Genomic DNA, 18,881 nt, shown 5'->3' with positions numbered 1-18,881 from the left:
GCAAAATGAGTATATACTTATCCTTCAAAACGTCTGCTAAATGTTATCAGTGTTACACAACATAATCAACTTCTGGCATTTTCATATCATCATAATATGTTTGTTGTTAGCACATCACTTGTCTTTGGTAAAAATTACCCCACAGAGTGAAAATGCAGCTATCCCACAGAGTGAAAGTGCAGCTATCTCGACTCTGATCACTCACTGTCATCACAGTGCTGCAGCGGCTTGTGCTCGGTTTATTTATAACGCGCTGTAAAATGGTGTTTGTAGCATCACTTGGTTTGAATGGCAGCCTCGGTGACATTTGCTGCTCATCTCTCCCTGTTTTCCTGTTTCCTGTGCTTCTGTCACTGTCCTATAAATAAAGGCTAGAAAAGATAAAAAAGATCACTGTGCCACAAAAAACCCCATAAATACCTGTAGTACCTGTGGAGTTGGTCCTTACACCACTACTGGTATCCTGAGATTGATCATGGGACATCTTTAATTAAAACTACAGTATACAGTGGGGAAAATAAGTATTTGAGCCACTGTCAGTTTTTCCCACCTACAAAGAATGAGGAGGTCTATATTTTTCATTGTAGATACACTTCAACTGTGAGAGACAGAATCTGAAGAAAAATTCAGAAAATCACATTGTATGATTTTTAAATAATTAATTTGTATTTTATTGCATGAAATAAGTATTTGATCACCAACCAACCAGCAAGAATTCTGGCTCTCACAGACCTGTTCATTTTTCTTTAAGAAGCCCTCTTATTCTGCACTCTTTACTTGTATTAATGGCACCTGTTTGAACTTGTTACCTGTATAAAAGACACCTGTTCACACACTCAATCAATCACACTCCAACCTGTCCACCATGGCCAAGACCAAAGAGCTGTCTAAGGACACCAGGGACAAAACTGTAGACCTGCACAAGGCTGGGATGGACTACAGGACAACAGGCAAGCAGCTTGGTAGAAGACAACAACTGTTATGATTATTTATTAGAAAGTGGAAGAAACACAAGATGACTGTCAATCTCCCTCGGTCTGGGGCTCCATGCAAGATCTCACTTTGTGGGGTAAGGATGATTCTGAGAAAGCTCAGAACTACACAGGAGGACCTGGTCAATGACCTGAAGAGAGCTGGGACCACAGTCACAAAGATTACATTAGTAACACATGATGCTGTCATGGTTTAAAATCCTGCAGGGCAGCAAGGTCCCCCTGCTCAAGCCAGCACATGTCCAGACTCATTTGAGGTTCACCATTGACCATCTGGATCAGGGGTGGGCAACTTGTTCCAGAAAGGGCCAAGAGGGTGCAGATCTTCTTTGCAGCCACTGACTCCACCAGGTGATTTCACTGATTAATATCACTTTGAGCAGATGGAATTATTTAATCAGTGAAATCACCTGGTGGAGTCAGTGGCTGCAAAGATCTGCACCCTCTTGGCCCTTTCTGGAACAAGTTGCCCACCCCTGATCTGGATGATCCAGAGGAGGCATGGGAGAAGGTCATGTGATCAGATGAGAGCAAAATAGAGCTTTTTGGTATCAACTCCACTCACTTAATTTGGAGGATGAGAACAACCCCAAGAACACTGTCACAACTGTGAAGCATGGGTGGTGGACAGGGACAGTATGACTGCACCGTATTGAAGGGAGGATGGATGGGGTCATGTATCAAGAGATTTTGGCAAACAACCTCCTTCCCTCAGTAAGAGCATTGAAGATGGGTCATGGCTGGGTCTTCCAGCATGACAATGACCCCAAACACACAGCCAGGGCAACTAAGGAGGGGCTCCGTAAGAAGCATTTCAAGGTCCTGGAGTGGCCTGGCCAGTCTCCAGACCTGAACTCAATAGAAAATCCTTGGAGGGAGCTGAAACTCCAAACCTTAAAGATTTGGAGAAGATCTGTATGGAGGAGTAGACCAAAATCCCTGTTGCAGTGTGTGAAAACCTGGTCAAGAACTACAGGAAACTTTTGACCTCTGTAATGGCAAACAAAGGTTTCTGTACCAAATATTAAGGTCTGTTTTTCTGTTGGATCAAATACTTATTTCATGCAATAAAATGCAAATTAATTATTTTAAATTCATACAATGTGATTTTCTGTTTTTTTATTATTATTATTTATTTGTTTATTTTTAAATTGTGTCTCTCACAGTTAAAGTGTACCTATGATTAAAAAATTACAGACCTCTCTGTTCTTTGTAGGTGGGAAAACTTGCAAAATCGACAGTGGATCAAATACTTACCCGGCTATAGTTGATTTAGTAGAGTTTTACTAAAACCAGTTTAATTTCACAGACTACACTCCTTTCTCACGCATATTACAAAACTGTTTTTTGATGTTTCCACTAGGACACAGAATGTGGCTGAACAGGGTCACATGGCGTTGCTGGGTCACAGCCTGTCAGCGTGCGTCTCCGTGTTAGACCGTGAGCGACTGCGAAAGCTGACCACTCGCATCATGTCTGACACCACGGTGTGGCTCTGCAGACTCTTCAGGTAGGTCCACAGCTGCTTTCTTTCTCTTACTCTTTCATACAGCACACAGCATACAGTTGTCAAGTGACTCCCATCTTCAGCCACACATACCTGTTTTTAATGCATGTGGTAAGATCGGCCAAATGAGCAACCAGAGGCATAACAGTATATTGAAATTGTCAATGACTGTTGTGTTAGAACAAGCATTAGCGCACAGATTAAGTAAATTCAGAGCCATTCAAATGATCAAACCTTTGCCTAAACCATCAGTGATGAGTTTCTATGGATTCATTTGAGTGTAATGCCAGCTCATGAACTCTAACACTTCAGGGAAAAAAGCATTTACGATACGTATTTAATTAAAAGTTCAAATCAAAAATCAAATCAATTTTATTTATATAGCGCCAAATCACAACAAACAGTTGGCCCAAGGCGCTTTATATTGAAAGGCAAAAGCCACACAATAATTACAGAAAAACCCCAATGGTCAAAACGACCTCCTATATGAGCAAGCACTTGGTGACAGTGGGAAGGAAAAACTCCCTTTTAACAGGAAGAAACCTCCAGCAGAACCAGGCTCAGGGAGGGGCAGTCTTCTGCTGGGACTGGTTGGGGCTGAGGGGAGAGAATCAGGAAAAAGACATGCTGTGGAGAGAGCAGAGATCAATCACCAATGATTAAAAGCAGAGTGGTGCATACAGAGCAAAAAGAGGTGAATAAAAAGAAACACTGGGTGCATCATGGGAAACCCCCCAGCAGTCTAAGTCTATAGCAGCATAACTAAGGGATGGTTCAGGGTCACCTGATCCAGCCCTAACTTTAAGATTTTTCAAAAAGGAAAGTTTTAAGCTTAATCTTAAAAGTAGAGAGGGTGTCTGTCTCCCTAATCCGAATTGGGAGCTGGTTCCACAGGATAGCCTGAAAGCTGAAGGCTCTGCCTCCCATTCTACTCTTACAAACCCTAGGAACTACAAGTAAGCCTGCAGTCTGAGAGCGAAGCGCTCTATTGGGGTGATATGGTACTAAGAGGTCCCTAAGATAAGATGGGACCTGATTATTCAAAACCTTATAAGTAAGAAGAAGAATTGTTATGTGTCGGACGCGGTTGGAGCACCGACCCAACGTTTGACAGGACCCAGCATAAAATAAGCAGAGCGCGGTTCAAAAGATAACAGAATTTAATAGTCATAATAAGTGCAGTGATAAACAACCAAAAATGTCCGCGGTCTGGTGAGGTGAAAACACGGCGCGCTCTCAGCAGCGCAAACGGTCCGGAGCCACAGCAGTTCGGACCCAGGGACCCCGCTGACACCCCCCAGGTGGCCGCCACAAACCGAGTCTGTGAAGAAAGAAAACATGAGGTGAGTCCAACACTCTCCATCCAGAGAGACACAGCTCCAAAGGTGCACACAATCAGCAAACACTTCCTGGCTTAAATATATATCAGCTTCTCACCCTGCAGGCACGGATCAACTCAGTTCAAATCTCCACTGCAGCAGAAGCTGATTAAACAATTAGCATAACGTGACAGCTCAATAACACAAGGTGTGAGGGACACTAAATCCACTGTCATTACTTCATAAAAGTCACCAAAACCAAATTACCTCATGAAGTGTGCTGAAGAGGGTGAGACCTCACCCAGTCCTCCTTCACAGACTGTGGCGTCAAACCTGGAGCAGTCTCTGCGTCCGTAATGGTGAGATTGTTCTCCCGACGCCGATCTCACACATCTGCTCACAAGGTCGAGTCTCTGGCAATCACACACTGTGCATTCAAGGTTTAAATGCAGCAGTCTCTGATCAAGACAGAATACACCACAGCTGTGAGTCCTGATGACCTGCACGTGAAAACAAGCCTCAGGTGTTCAGGGTGAGGTCCTAATGCTCAGCCACTCAGTCCTGAATGCATACCACCTGGTGGGAGAAACAGAAAACAAAAACAAAGCCAGCCAAACACCCCAGCCCACAACAAGAATTTTAAATTCTATTCTGGAATTAACCTTAAGCCAATGAAGAGAGGCCAATATGGGTGAAATATGCTCTCTCCTTCTAGTCCCTGTCAGCACTCTCGCTGCAGCATTTTGAATTAACTGAAGGCTTTTCAGGGAACTTTTAGGACAACCTGATAATAATGAATTACAATAGTCCAGCCTAGAAGAAATAAATGCATGAATTAGCTTTTTAGCATCACAAGACCTTTCTAATTTTAGAGATATTGCGCAAATGCAAAAAAGCAGTGCTACATATTTGCTTAATATGCGCATTGAAGGACATATCCTGATCAAAAATGACTCAAAGATTTCTCACAGTATTACTGGAGTAAGGATCTGGTTAGACACCATGTTTCTAAGATTTGTGGGGCCAAGTACAATAACTTCCGTTTTATCTGAATTTAAAAGCAGGAAATTAGAGGTCATCCATGTATTTATGCCTGAAAGACATTCCTGAAGTTTAACTAATTGGTGTGTGTCCTCTGTCTTCATGGATAAATAAAGCTGGGTATCATCTGCGTAACAATGAAAATTTAAGCAATACTTTCTAATAACACTGCCTAAGGGAAGCATGTATAAAGTGAATAAAATTGGTCCTAGCACAGAACCTTGTGGAACTCCATAATTCACCATAGTCTGTGAAGAAGACTCCCCATTTACATGAACAAATTGTAATCTATTAGATAAATATGATTCAAACCACCGCAGCGCAGTGCCTTTAATACCTATGGCATGCTCTAATCTCTGTAATAAAATTGTATGGTCAACAGTATCAAAATCTGCACTGAGGTCTAACAGGACAAGCACAGAGATGAGTCCACTGTCTGAGGCCATAAGAAGATCATTTGTAACCTTCACTAATGCTGTTTCTGTACTATGATGAATTCTAAAACCTGACTGAAACTCTTCAAATAGACCATTCCTCTGCAGATGATCAGTTAGCTGTTTTACAACTACCCTTTCAAGACTTTTGAGAGAAAAGGAAGGTTGGAGATTGGCCTATAATTAGCTAAGATAGCTGGGTCAAGTGATGGCTTTTTAAGTAATGGTTTAATTACTGCCACCTTAAAAGCCTGTGGTACATAGCCAACTAATAAAGATAGATTGATCATATTTAAGATCGAAGCATTAACTAATTGTAGGGCTTCCTTGAGCAGCCTGGTAGGAATGGGGTCTAATAGACATGTTGATGGTTTGGAGGAAGTAACTAATGAAAATAACTCAGACAGAACAATCGGAGAGAAAGAGTCTAGCCAAATACCAGCATTACTGAAGGCAGCCGAACATAAAGATATGTCTTTGGGATGGTTATGAATAAGTTTTTCTCTAATAGTTAAAATTTTATTTGCAAAGAAAGTCATGAAGTCATTACTAGTTAAAGTTAAAGGAATACTCGGCTCAGTAGAGCTCTGACTCTTTGTCAGCCTGGCTACAGTGCTGAAAAGAAACCTGGGGTTGTTCTTATTTTCTTCAATTAGTGATGAATAGTAAGATGTCCTAGCTTTACGGAGGGCTTTTTTATAGAGCAACTGACTCTTTTTCCAGGCTAAATGAAGATCTTCTAAATTAGTGAGACGCCATTTCCTCTCCAGCTTATGGGTTATCTGCTTTAAGCTGCGAGATTGTGGGTTATACCACAGAGTCAGGCACTTCTGATTTAAGGCTCTCTTTTTCAGAGGACCTACAGCATCCAAAGTTGTGCTCAATGAGGATGTAAAGCTATTGATGAGATAATCTATCTCACTCACAGAGTTTAGGTAGCTGCTCTGCACTGTGTTGGTATATGGCATTGAAGAACATAACAAAGAAGGAATCACATCCTTAAACCTAGCTACAGCGCTTTCAGAAAGACTTCTACTGTAATGAAACTTATTCCCCACTGCTGGGTAGTCCATTAAAGTAAATGTTATTAAGAAATGATCAGACAACAGGGGGTTTTCAGGGAATACTGTTAAGTCTTCAATTTCTATGCCATATGTCAGAACAAGATCTAACGTGCGGTTAAAATGGTGGGTGGGCTCATTTACATTTAGAGCGAAGCCAACTGAAACTAATAATAGATTAAATGCAGTGTTGAAGCTGTCATTCTCAGCATCTATGTGGATGTTAAAATCACCCACTATAATGATCTTATCTGAGCTAAGCACTAAGTCAGACAAAAGGTCTGAAAATTTACAGAGAAACTCACAGTAACGACCAGGTGGACGATAGATAATAACAAATAAAACTGGTTTTTGAGACTTCCAATTTGGATGGACAAGACTAAGAGTCAAGCTTTCGAATGAATTAAAGCTCTGTCTGGGTTTTTGATTAATTAATAAGCTCGAGTGGAAGATTGCTGCTAATCCTCCTCCTCGACCCGTGCTTCGAGCATTCTGACAGTGTGACACGGGGGTGTTGACTCATTTAAACTAACATATTCATCCTGCTGTAACCAGGTTTCTGTAAGGCAGAATAAATCAATATGTTGATCAATTATTATATCATTTACTAACAGGGACTTAGAAGAGAGAGACCTAATGTTTAATAGACCACATTTAACTGTTTTAGTCTGTGGTGCAGTTGAAGGTGCTATATTATTTTTTCTTTTTGAATTTTTATGCTTAAATAGATTTTTACTGGTTATTGGTGGTCTAGGAGCAGGCACCGTCTCTACGGGGATGGGGTATTGGGGGATGGCAGGGGGAGAGAAGCTGCAGAGAGGTGTGTAAGACTACAACTCTGCTTCCTGGTCCCAACCCTGGATAGTCACGATTTGGAGGGTTTAATAAAATTGGCCAGATTTCTAGAGATGAGAGCTGCTCCATCCAAAGTGGGATGGATGCCGTCTCTCCTAACAAGACCAGGTTTTCCCGAGAAACTTTGCCAATTATCTATGAAGCCCACCTCATTTTTTTTGGACACCACTCAGACAGCCAGCAATTCAAGGAGAACATGCGGCTAAACGTCACTCCCGGTCCGAAGTGCAAAGTATAAAAAAATCTTTCTATCTAACATCTTTCTGTGTAAATATCTCGTGTTACAAGGTGGAGACCTGCGCCTTATAGACAAGTGTGGCTTATTTATGTACAATTTCTTTTTTCTTTCTAAAATTGGTTGGTGCAGCTAATATTCAGGTGCACTCTATAGTCTGGAAATTACGGTACTCATGAGATGACTTCAATGCAGTGAGGGTGAACTCAGAATTCATGAGTCCATAACCTGGGACAGTTCCAGGTTGTACTCAGGGAAACAGGCCAGAGGTGTGGACTCCAGTCATCATCGATCTCAGCGACAGATATCTGAAGCTTTTGTACGTCAATCATTTCCACGTAAATTCAGCATTATTTCATAATGAAAGATGAAGGAAGCGATCATAGTGTGACAGCCAGACGAGCTGCTGCTGCGTTCGCTGCACCTTGGTCATTTCAAAGTGTCAATAGCGACTCACGGATTACCCGCCTCGTTTCTGTTCAAAAGTGACTTCAGAATGATTTAAGAGGTTTTTCTTTGTCATCTGATGGTTAATAATCACATTATTCCCTTTGATCGCTTTGGGTGAAGAGACTGTCAGACGAGCTGCTGTGGTTCCAAATGACGCATGCGCAGTGAAGGCAGGGTGGACCAATTTTTAGAGGGGACCGTTCAGTCTGCAACACCAGGAATGCTAAGTCAGAAACCAAGAAACTCTATATACATGCTGAACTCAAGGGAAACACATCAAAAGTGTCAGTACAGGGAACATGAAACCATGTTTTGAATAAACTGGGATGGGATTAAAGAGAACAAGACGAGTGTGAGGACAAACAGGAAGAAAGCAAATGAAAAGAGAAAAAAGAAAATACCAAAGAGAAAGTGAACACTTGCTGACTTAAACAGAAATAAATTCAAAACTGAGAACACAGAATGAAAACCACAACTGTGAACAGACCACAAGACACCAGAGGGAGACGGGACAGACATCAGGATCGTGACGGGGTCATGACTGACCGTTGTAAAAAAATAATCAAAAGGCACAAGAACAATATTTTTGGAATAACAAAGACCACATACATGGTCGGTAACTATATCTTTCTAGTAAAGCAGATTAAAGGAGTACTTTAAAAAGTTGCTGAACGAAGAAAATAAGTACAAGGGGTTCCCAGAGAAGCATGTCCATTTTCAAGGACAACCCTGCAGTCACCACCTTCCCCTGAACTCTTCATGAACCATGCTTGCAGTGTTTCAGTTATTTTGTTTTGAATATCCTTACAAGTAAGTGTACTTGGCATTTTTAGGTGTACCCTGAACAGTGTCATCCTTCAGAAAGTTTGAAGAACAGATCTGTTGTTCCACAGGGCCCTAACATCTTTACACCACTGATGTTCTTGACATAATAGCACCCCCCCAAGCTGTTTTTACCTGCCAGCATACAGCCGATGTTTTCCCCTGTTGCCTCTCTGCATTTATGCTGAGACCAGGTAGCTGCAGCCTGCACATGACTGTCTGGATCTGTGCTTCTCTAACCCCCCCATCACATTCAAGTGCCGCTTTCCATCTGTTAAAACCGCGCAAGTTAAAACAGCATCTCACTGTCTTTGGCATATTTCTGACACGTGTAACAGAAACATGCATCCTGTGGGACACAGTACTCTGGTCATGGCTGCAAGCAGCAGTACCAGGCAGGATTAAATAACAGGAATATATTACTGGAAGCATTTGGGTAGTTAGCTAGTATTAGCTGGGATGGTGTGTCGTTATGTTAACTGTGTGAGCTAGAGATGAAAATGGGTCTTGTTTTGGGGCACTTGGAGCAGTGATTGTGGAGTGAACACTGGAAGTAGCCGTAGCATCTGATGTGCTAGCTGCAGCATCGCTAGAGGCAGAAGCAGCACTTGGTTTGATATTTGCTTAAAAAAAGATAGAACACACTTGACGTTCAAGAAAGGGAATAAATGAAATGTTGACCAAACTGAGCATTCATTAGCAGCTGCACAACGATCACGCACTGAGCATGGGAAACCTTCACGAACAGTCAGTCAAATAATGAGACTGTGAGGCGAGTGGTGGAAACCTATTCTGTGCTGCTGCTGGCTGGAGCTTTGGGTAGAGGTCTGGCAGACGGTTGATTTTCTTCTCATTTGTCCTCTCTTCTTTTTTTTTCCCACTGGCTAAAATAAACGAAATATACTTTTAAATTATTGGGCAACATGCAGATTTAGGTGGATTAAGCCCACTCCTGCTGAGCTGCTTCATCTTTTGAGATTAGAGTGAGTTTATGGATCTGTGAGGTCTCTGGATCGAGATGATTGATGATGCCACGACCTTTTCAGAAGAGCAAAGGTTTAGGTTTTTGAGTCCTGCTGCTTCCTGCCGTAATGTATGGTTGTGAGAATTAACCAGTGACGTTAGGCTGCTGTAGGTCTTGGGTACTGCTGACATGACTATAATACTGACAGTGAATTATCAGAATTGCGACGGCTGCATCAGTGTCGGCAGTGATATTTTGGCCATGTGGTGCATTTCTCTGTGCTTCATCCAACTGCACGTGCCTGAGTGTCGAGGCCCCAGCAGCTGGAGAAGACCGAAGAGACGCCCAGGCTTCACCTGACTGCAGCAGAGAAAGGGTTAGTCTTTGTGAGATGGGAATGGGTGGAGTGTCTGCCTGGATCTGGAGGCTGTTCCGTAGCGTGGGGGATGTGTGGCATCAGTGCATGCACTCTTGACCTGCCCTTTTATCTCTTGATACAATGTGAGGAAACAGAACCTGCCACCTTTGATGGGTTTGAATATATTTGCTTTGGTCTCTTGTTGACATGATACACAGAACCTGAGAAGCACTGAGCTAGCTTGTGACACATTTAGCTGTAGCTAACAGCCTCTTGAATCCAACCAGTCAGGTCACATGATAGAAATCAGATTGAATGTCATAGTGAGTGTGAAATGAATGCAGCATAAACAAGATAAAAACTGTTTAAATTGTTTGTTGGTCTTATTCACCCATACTGTGTTGGCGTTTACGTTTTATACTTTATAAGTTGTCATATGAATGTATTTGTTTTGGCATTAGTTTTGATACCAGTGAAAGTGCTTGGTTGATTGTACTTTCCTGTTTGCACTCATGCTGTCTCACGCTGACCAGTCTGATCTGTCCTTCAGGTATGACAATGGTTCAGCCTACTTCCATGAGGATGACCGAGATGGTCTGGTGAAAGTATGTCGGCTGGTGATCCATACCCGGTACGAGGAGTACGCCTCTGAGGGCTACGCGGTTTTTGGCTATAAACAGCCAATCATCTACCAGAGTGCCTCCTGCAGGCCTGGTCTGGGACAGCATCTCTGCAGTGAGGTAGGATAGGTGAAGCTCCTGGATGTTGGGTGTATTGGACTGGGGATTGGGGTGGGGGGGTGGTGCGGACTGGTTCAGTGCGGGTGTTTGACAGCTTTCATTCCAAACACCAAAAGGTGTTTTGGCACTTGCATAGATTTGATTCCGGCACTGGCACACAATCTGGCGTGCCAGTGACTAAACTTGTTGTAAACTGTGCATGAGCTGTGTGTGGCTGCGAGCCAGTGCGCAAAGAAAATTTTAAAATGTTCAAAAATTCTGGCACGCATTAATTTTGTGAACTAGTCGTGAACATTGCACAACCTATTCAAAAACACTGTGTCAATGCGTCTCATTGCTGCAGCACAACGCATCTGTGAATGATTATAGATGAGATGTTACAGCGATAATAAACACAATTTTACAGACACATTATCAAACTCATAAGAAGGAATGAAAATGTAACTGTTTTACCAAGCTGTTACAATGTGTGTGTATATATATATATATATACATATATATATAAATTATAAATAATTACCTTTCAGATGATTCTGAATGCGTTCTCCAACACACGACGCGCACAAGAGAAGCTGCAGCTGCAGATAATTTCTCTGTGATTGTGGGAGCGATTGAGAGAATGTTTCATCAGCCAAGTTCTGAGAGCAAATGTATAATCAGCTACAAAATTATTATTCTATATAATGTGGCGTCAAACTGGATAAAGCGTGGCATCCAGCGGGACATAGCGGGTTGCACTGGCACGATGAATTGTGCAGCAGTGTGGGGATTAAATTGTGTCAAAGTGACTAAAGATATAACAGAGTGTGCACCTGGAGGTGGAGAGCTACATGATGCTAGCTCAGCTAACATGCTGCATCCCCTCTTTTTCAAAGTTATTCACTAAATTACATGGAACATCAAATAAAAAAAAAAGAAGAAATGATCCAGATCTGGCTGAGGGGCAAATTATTGAATTCGCGATGACGATGGAAAACAACCAAGACAAAGAATGAATCCAAACACTGGAAAAACACATCCAGAGTAAACATCTCCACAAAACTGAAAAACATTTGACCGACCTGATGGCACAGAAAGAAGTCAGTCAGCAAAGTGTTTTCAAAGCTGGCTGCTTCATTTCCTTGAGGTGGAAAGTAAAGCGGGGCACATTAATTTGGAGAGGTCTGCTGATTCTGAAGCCAGGTCCAGACCGTTGCCCTTAATGTAACTTTTATTTAACCAGGTTAGTCCCATTGAGATCAGAACCTCTTTTCCAAGGGAAACTTGGACAATTATGAAGTTTCCAATTCACCTAACTTGCTTGACTTAAAATGTGGGAGGAAACTGGAGCACCTGGAGGAAACCCACGCAAACACGGGGAGAACATGCAAACTCCACACAGAAAGGTCATGGGTGGGAATCAATCTCATGACCTCATGACCTTGTTTCATAACTTCAGTCAAAAAACAGTGCCAGAGTCTTTTGGCACAGAGGAACTGATGATGAGGCTTCGATCTATGAAGGATCCAGGCTGATAGTTTTGAAGACAATTTTTTTTCTTTTTCTTTTTTTTTTTACATTGGAAGACTTTTATTCTTCTTTTTTAATGTTCCCCTTTATCCTTCCATGAGCACATTTGTATATACCGTTTTTACTGTGTGTGTTTTTGTACAGCTTTGAACGTTGTTGTTAGTCTTGTACACTGTTTTTAGGAATGAGCATTTAATGAGGTGAAAAGGTGTCCCATGCTGTGGGGCCATCATAGTGTTTGATTAAAGATTCAGCTTTTGTTGTACTAAATCCCATATGAACAGTGTCTTGTTTTACATAACATCATATGTAATGGACATTTTCTTTTGTGCTTAATTTGGCAGCGCAGTCTTATTTGAGGGCGGACGCTCAAGGGTTAAAATATGATGCAATAATCCTACATCCAGGGACAGCCCTCGTATGTGCCCATCAGAAACACGGCACTTTCTCTGAGTTTTTACACAGTAAACAAAGTGAAAATGCAAAGAAAAAATGAAGATTTGGTGGAAAGCGGATATGTGTTGTGATTTGTTTATGACCCAGAACTCAAACATGTTGAGGCGGTTGTGCAGGCGAGACATCGCAGCTACTCTGTCAACATGTGTAGGCTAAAACTTACTGACGCGACCTCTCCCATTTGCCTTGTCTTTCCTTCTCCACTGGGAACTGAAACAAACTGCACTTTTTGCTTCGGTGATTGCAGCCGAAAAAACAAAACTGTGTGTGTGTGTGTGTGTGTGTGTGTGTGTGTGTGTGTGTGTGTGTGTGTGTGTGTGTGTGTGTGTGTGTGTGTGTGTGTGTGTGTGTGTGTGTGTGTGTGTGTGTGTGTGTGTGTGTGTGAAGTAATGCTGAGTTTATGTTGTGCAACAGCAGGCTGTCCCCAGAAGTGGTCAAATCCCACAATATCATGCAGGGGTTCAAATGAGACTGCTCTGCCCTATTAGATATTCTGTAGGATGTAATTGCTGGATTGGGATGCTTGTTTATGTAAGTACTTCTCCTCTGCCTTTAATTACAGGCATTGATATTAACACTTGTCTGATTGTCCAACAGAGTTCCCCTATAATGTTGCCCGAAGTGGACAAGTCCAATTTTTATCATATTTATTTTTATCACTTCATTACAAACTTTGAAGCTTTCCTGGACTGGCGCCATCTTACTTCTCATGCTTACATCTCATTGTAAGCATAAGAAACAGCATTAGTGAAGGTTACAAATGATCTTCTTATGGCCTCAGACAGTGGACTCATCTCTGTGCTTGTTCTGTTCTGTTAGACCTCAGTGCTGCTTTTGATACTGTTGACCATAAAATTTTATTACAGAGATTAGAGCATGCCATAGGTATTAAAGGCACTGTGCTGCGGTGGTTTGAATCATATTTATCTAATAGATTACAATTTGTTCATGTAAATGGGGAATCTTCTTCACAGACTAAAGTTAATTATGGAGTTCCACAAGGCTCTCTGCTAGGACCAATTTTATTCACTTTATACATGCTTCCCTTAGGCAGTATTATTAGACGGCATTGCTTAAATTTTCATTGTTACGCAGATGATACCCAGCTTTATCTATCCATGAAGCCAGAGGACACACACCAATTAGCTAAACTGCAGGATTGTCTTACAGACATAAAGACATGGATGACCTCTAATTTCCTGCTTTTAAACTCAGATAAAACTGAAGTTATTGTACTTGGCCCCACAAATCTTAGAAACATGGTGTCTAACCAGATCCTTACTCTGGATGGCATTACCCTGACCTCTAGTAATAATGTGAGAAATCTTGGAGTCATTTTTGATCAGGATATGTCATTCAAAGCGCATATTAAACAAATATGTAGGACTGCTTTTTTGCATTTACGCAATATCTCTAAAATTAGAAAGGTCTTGTCTCAGAGTGATGCTGAAAAACTAATTCATGCATTTATTTCCTCTAGGCTGGACTATTGTAATTCATTATTATCAGGTTGTCCTAAAAGTTCCCTGAAAAGCCTTCAGTTAATTCAAAATGCTGCAGCTAGAGTACTAACGGGGACTAGAAGGAGAGAGCATATCTCACCCATATTGGCCTCTCTTCATTGGCTTCCTGTTAATTCTAGAATAGAATTTAAAATTCTTCTTACTTATAAGGTTTTGAATAATCAGGTCCCATCTTATCTTAGGGACCTCATAGTACCATATCACCCCAATAGAGCGCTTCGCTCTCAGACTGCAGGCTTACTTGTAGTTCCTAGGGTTTGTAAGAGTAGAATGGGAGGCAGAGCCTTCAGCTTTCAGGCTCCTCTCCTGTGGAACCAGCTCCCAATTCAGATCAGGGAGACAGACACCCTCTCTATTTTTAAGATTTGGCTTAAAACTTTCCTTTTTGCTAAAGCTTATAGTTAGGGCTGGATCAGGTGACCCTGAACCATCCCTTAGTTATGCTGCTATAGACTTAGACTGCTGGGGGGTTCCCATGATGCACTGAGTGTTTCTTTCTCTTTTTGCTCTGTATGCACCACTCTGCATTTAATCATTAGTGATTGATCTCTGCTCCCCTCCACAGCATGTCTTTTTCCTGGTTCTCTCCCTCAGCCCCAACCAGTCCCAGCAGAAGACTGCCCCTCCCTGAGCCTGGTTCTGCTGGAGGTTTCTTCCTGTTAAAAGGGAGTTTTTCCTTCCCACTGTCGCCAAGTGCTTGCTCACAGGGGGTCGTTTTGACCGTTGGGGTTTTTACGTAATTATCGTATGGCCTTGCCTTACAATATAAAGCGCCTTGGGGCAACTGTTTGTTGTGATTTGGCGCTATATAAATAAAATTGATTGATTGATTGATTGATTGTGTCTCGCACAAGATGAGAATCTTCTTTGGCTTTCTTTGGGCAACTTTGGAGCACCCTCCAGTGGACAAAACTGAAAAAAAATATGCATGTCCTGACACAAAATCAACAAGCTGGACGCAATGTCCTCAGGACGCCACGTCACCGTGACGCGCATTTGAGAATTATAATTATAATGGAAGTGAGGGTTCAGGCATCCCAACATGTCTTTGTCAAGCTTGATGGTTATAGACAGTACATGACCTTGTGATCTCCTTGGCTGTAGAAAAGCTTTCCTACCACATTCAGTGGCCATACCTGCTTTTATTTATTTCATTTCTTTTACTTTGGAGGGTATTGGTTCAGACAGTAATTTCATAAAATCTAAAAACATTCTTTAAAGGATTGTACTAACCCTTCCATCACAGTGCTCAATCGTGATATTATGTCCAATAATTTTGATGTCTGGAGTTTTATCACAGTATTATCACAGTTGTCTTCTCACTGGTGTTTGAGCCAACAGCAGCAAATTGCCAAGAACTGCAAATAGCCACTTTGACGGAAGCAGCACGGTGGCTAAGTGGTTAGCACTGGCAGAGCTGTTAACCGTGTGTGTGTGTGTGTGTGTGTGTGTGTGTGTGCAATCACAGTTTAAATGTTCTCTTTTTCTTTTTAGCTTGGCCTTCCTCTCTCCAGTTTGTGCACAGTACCCTGCAACACCATCTTTGGATCCCAACACCAAATGGTAACAAAATGTAAATTAAATGTAAATATGTTTCAATCAGAAGATAGTATATCACTTGGATGCTTAACTAATTTTATGATGTCAATATTAGGATGTTGCCTTGTTGGAGAAACTCATCATTGAGGACATAGTAGCTGGGAAGCTTCCATTGCTGTTGATAGCCAACGCAGGTCAGCTGTAGACCTGCAAAAGAGTACAGTGGAATTTACAGCAGAATTGCCCTTGTTAAAATGTATTCTTATATAGCAAATTTTGACTTGTATACAATTTGTGTGTGTGTGTGTGTGTGTGTGTGTGTGTGTGTGTGTGTGTGTGTGTGTGTGTGTGTGTGTGTGTGTGTGTGTGTGTGTGTGTTGTAGGTACCCATTGGGCAGGCCACACAGACAAGCTGGGTCGTCTAAAGGACTTATGTGATCAGTACAGTATATGGCTCCATGTTGAAGGGTGCGTCCTTCTCACACAGGCTACATTAAGGAAACAATAATGTGTTTAGTTTTCAGGGCTGATGCCAAAACCAATTATTAGTATTCAAGGACCATTAACCAAATATAATATAAAGATAAAATATAAACTCATTATATTTTTTCAGCAAAAATGAAAATTTGTTCATATGTATTTGAACCAAATCAACTGACAAACAGCTGCAGGCTGGACAAGCACCTCGTCTCCATTTTGGTAACTCAGCTTGGTCTCCCATTGCTGATTTCTGGCCCCAGTTGATGTCTCAATTCCAAAAATGAGGTAATTGGGCCCAAATGTCCATGACAGCCATCTAAAGTTGTGTGTCACAGTATAATACATAATGATACACCAGGTTTCTGCTATGTCCTTATAACTTCTTTTTCTTAAGTTGTGCTCTGAAAATACTTTTTCTTTCTGTTACATTTTATGTTTATTTTCTTTTACGTTTTTTAAGACCTTTGTAAAGTGCAGGCTTAAAAGTCTGCATGTGGTTTACTCAGGTTTATATTTTCACTGAAAGGCTCACACCTTACTTTTCATTGTACTTGTTATACCCCCGTCACATGAGAGGTCGAATGAGCAAGAATCCCCTCTGAATGAAAGTGTGACCCACATTCCGGAAGTGTTGAGATGCAGTCGGAAACATCAGAGAGCATTCTCAGAGCAGTCTAAATAGTCGGGCACGGTCATACGACATCCCGAATGTTTTGCTCATGTTCAAAACATTCACGGTGCAGTCAAAGTGGAAAAATATCGAACGGCAGTCGAGGAGGAGTCTAACTGCAGTCTGACTGCATTCTTAATACTCTCACAATGTCAAAACAGCATTTGGAACAGTCTGATTGTGCTTGATTGACATTTGCCGTGGTCAGGCACGTCTACTCCTGCTGGCATGTGCTGAATACCACACATAGCTGCTGGACAGCACATCCAATCCGTCCTGTTTGGGGTGTGCAAAGGAAATATTGTAATGTGCAGTGTCTGTGGCATGCATTCATTTTGTGAACCAGACGTGAACATTGTCAATCAATCAATCAATCAACTTTTTTCTTATATAGCGCCAAATCACAACAAACAGTTGCCCCAAGGCGCTCCATATTGTAAGGCAAGGCCATACAATAATTATGAAAAACCCCAACGGTCAAAACGACCCCCTATGAGCAAGCACTTGGCCACAGTGGGAAGGAAAAACTCCCTTTTAACAGGAAGAAACCTCCAGCAGAACCAGGCTCAGGGAGGGGCAGTCTTCTGCTGAGACTGGTTGGGGCTGAGGGAAAAAAACAGGAAAAAGACATGCTGTGAAGGGGGGCAGAGATCGATCACTAATGATTAAATGCAGAGTGATGCATACGGAGCAAAAAGAGAAAGAAACAGTGCATCATGGGAACCCCCCCACAATCTACGTCTAAAGCAGCATAACCAAGGGATGGTCCAGGGTCACCCGATCCAGCCCTAACTATAAGCCTTAGCGAAAAGGAAAGTTTTAAGCCTAATCTTAAAAGTAGAGAGGGTATCTGTCTCCCTGATCTGAATTGGGAGCTGGTTCCACAGGAGAGGAGCCTGAAAGCTGAAGGCTCTGCCTCCCATTCTACTCTTACAAACCCTAGGAACTACAAGTAAGCCCGCAGTCTGAGAGCGAAGCACTCTAATGGGGTAATATGGTACTACGAGGTCCCTAAGATAAGATGGGACCTGATTATTCAAAACCTTATAAGTAAGAAGAAGAATTTTAAATTCTATTCTAGAATTAACAGGAAGCCAATGAAGAGAGGCCAACACGGGTGAGATATGCTCTCTCCTGCTAGTCCCCGTCAGTACTCTAGCTGCAGCATTCTGAACCAACTGAAGGCTTTTTAGGGAACTTTTAGGACAACCTGATAATAATGAATTACAATAGTCCAGCCTAGAGGAAATAAATGCATGAATTAGTTTTTCAGCATCACTCTGAGACAAGACCTTTCTGATTTTAGAGATATTGCGTAAATGCAAAAAGGCAGTCCTACATATTTGTTTAATATGCGCTTTGAATGACATATCCTGATCAAAAATGACTCCAAGATTTCTCACAGTATTACTAGAGATCAGGGAAATGCCATCCAGAGTAACGATCTGGTTAGACACCATGCTTCTAAGATTTGTGGGGCCAAGTACAATAACTTCAGTTTTATCTGAGTTTAAAAGCAGGAAATTAGAGGTCATCCATGTCTTTATGTCTGTAAGACAATCCTGCAGTTTAGCTAATTGGTGTGTGTCCTCTGGCTTCATGGATAGATAAAGCTGGGTATCATCTGCGTAACAATGAAATTTAAGCAATACCGTCTAATAATACTGCCTAAGGGAAGCATGTATAAAGTGAATAAAATTGGTCCTAGCACAGAACCTTGTGGAACTCCATAATTAACTTTAGTCTGTGAAGAAGATTCCCCATTTACATGAACAAACTGTAATCTATTAGACAAATATGATTCAAACCACCGCAGCGCAGTGCCTTTAATACCTATGACATGCTCTAATCTCTGTAATAAAATTTTATGGTCAACAGTATCAAAAGCAGCACTGAGGTCCAACAGAACAAGCACAGAGATAAGTC

At 41.7% G+C, this 18,881-nt stretch overlaps 1 protein-coding gene across 1 annotated transcript in view; it reads left to right on the top strand.

Annotated features, from left to right (window-relative positions):
• The window catches only part of pdxdc1 (pyridoxal-dependent decarboxylase domain containing 1), a 149,021-nt gene that overhangs the window by 22,539 nt on the left and 107,601 nt on the right, over positions 1 to 18,881 (top strand). Inside the window, exons 6-10 of the mRNA XM_034190083.1 lie at positions 2,356 to 2,502; positions 10,589 to 10,778; positions 15,761 to 15,829; positions 15,921 to 15,999; positions 16,189 to 16,273. Coding sequence (XP_034045974.1) covers positions 2,356 to 2,502; positions 10,589 to 10,778; positions 15,761 to 15,829; positions 15,921 to 15,999; positions 16,189 to 16,273 — 570 coding nt within the window. The remainder of the gene's footprint in view (positions 1 to 2,355; positions 2,503 to 10,588; positions 10,779 to 15,760; positions 15,830 to 15,920; positions 16,000 to 16,188; positions 16,274 to 18,881) is intronic.

This window comes from Thalassophryne amazonica, chromosome 16 (genome assembly GCF_902500255.1).
Source record: "Thalassophryne amazonica chromosome 16, fThaAma1.1, whole genome shotgun sequence".
NCBI lineage: Eukaryota > Metazoa > Chordata > Actinopteri > Batrachoidiformes > Batrachoididae > Thalassophryne > Thalassophryne amazonica.
The sequence above is the reverse complement of the archived record's forward strand: the minus strand, read 5'-3'. Positions and strand labels throughout refer to the sequence as shown.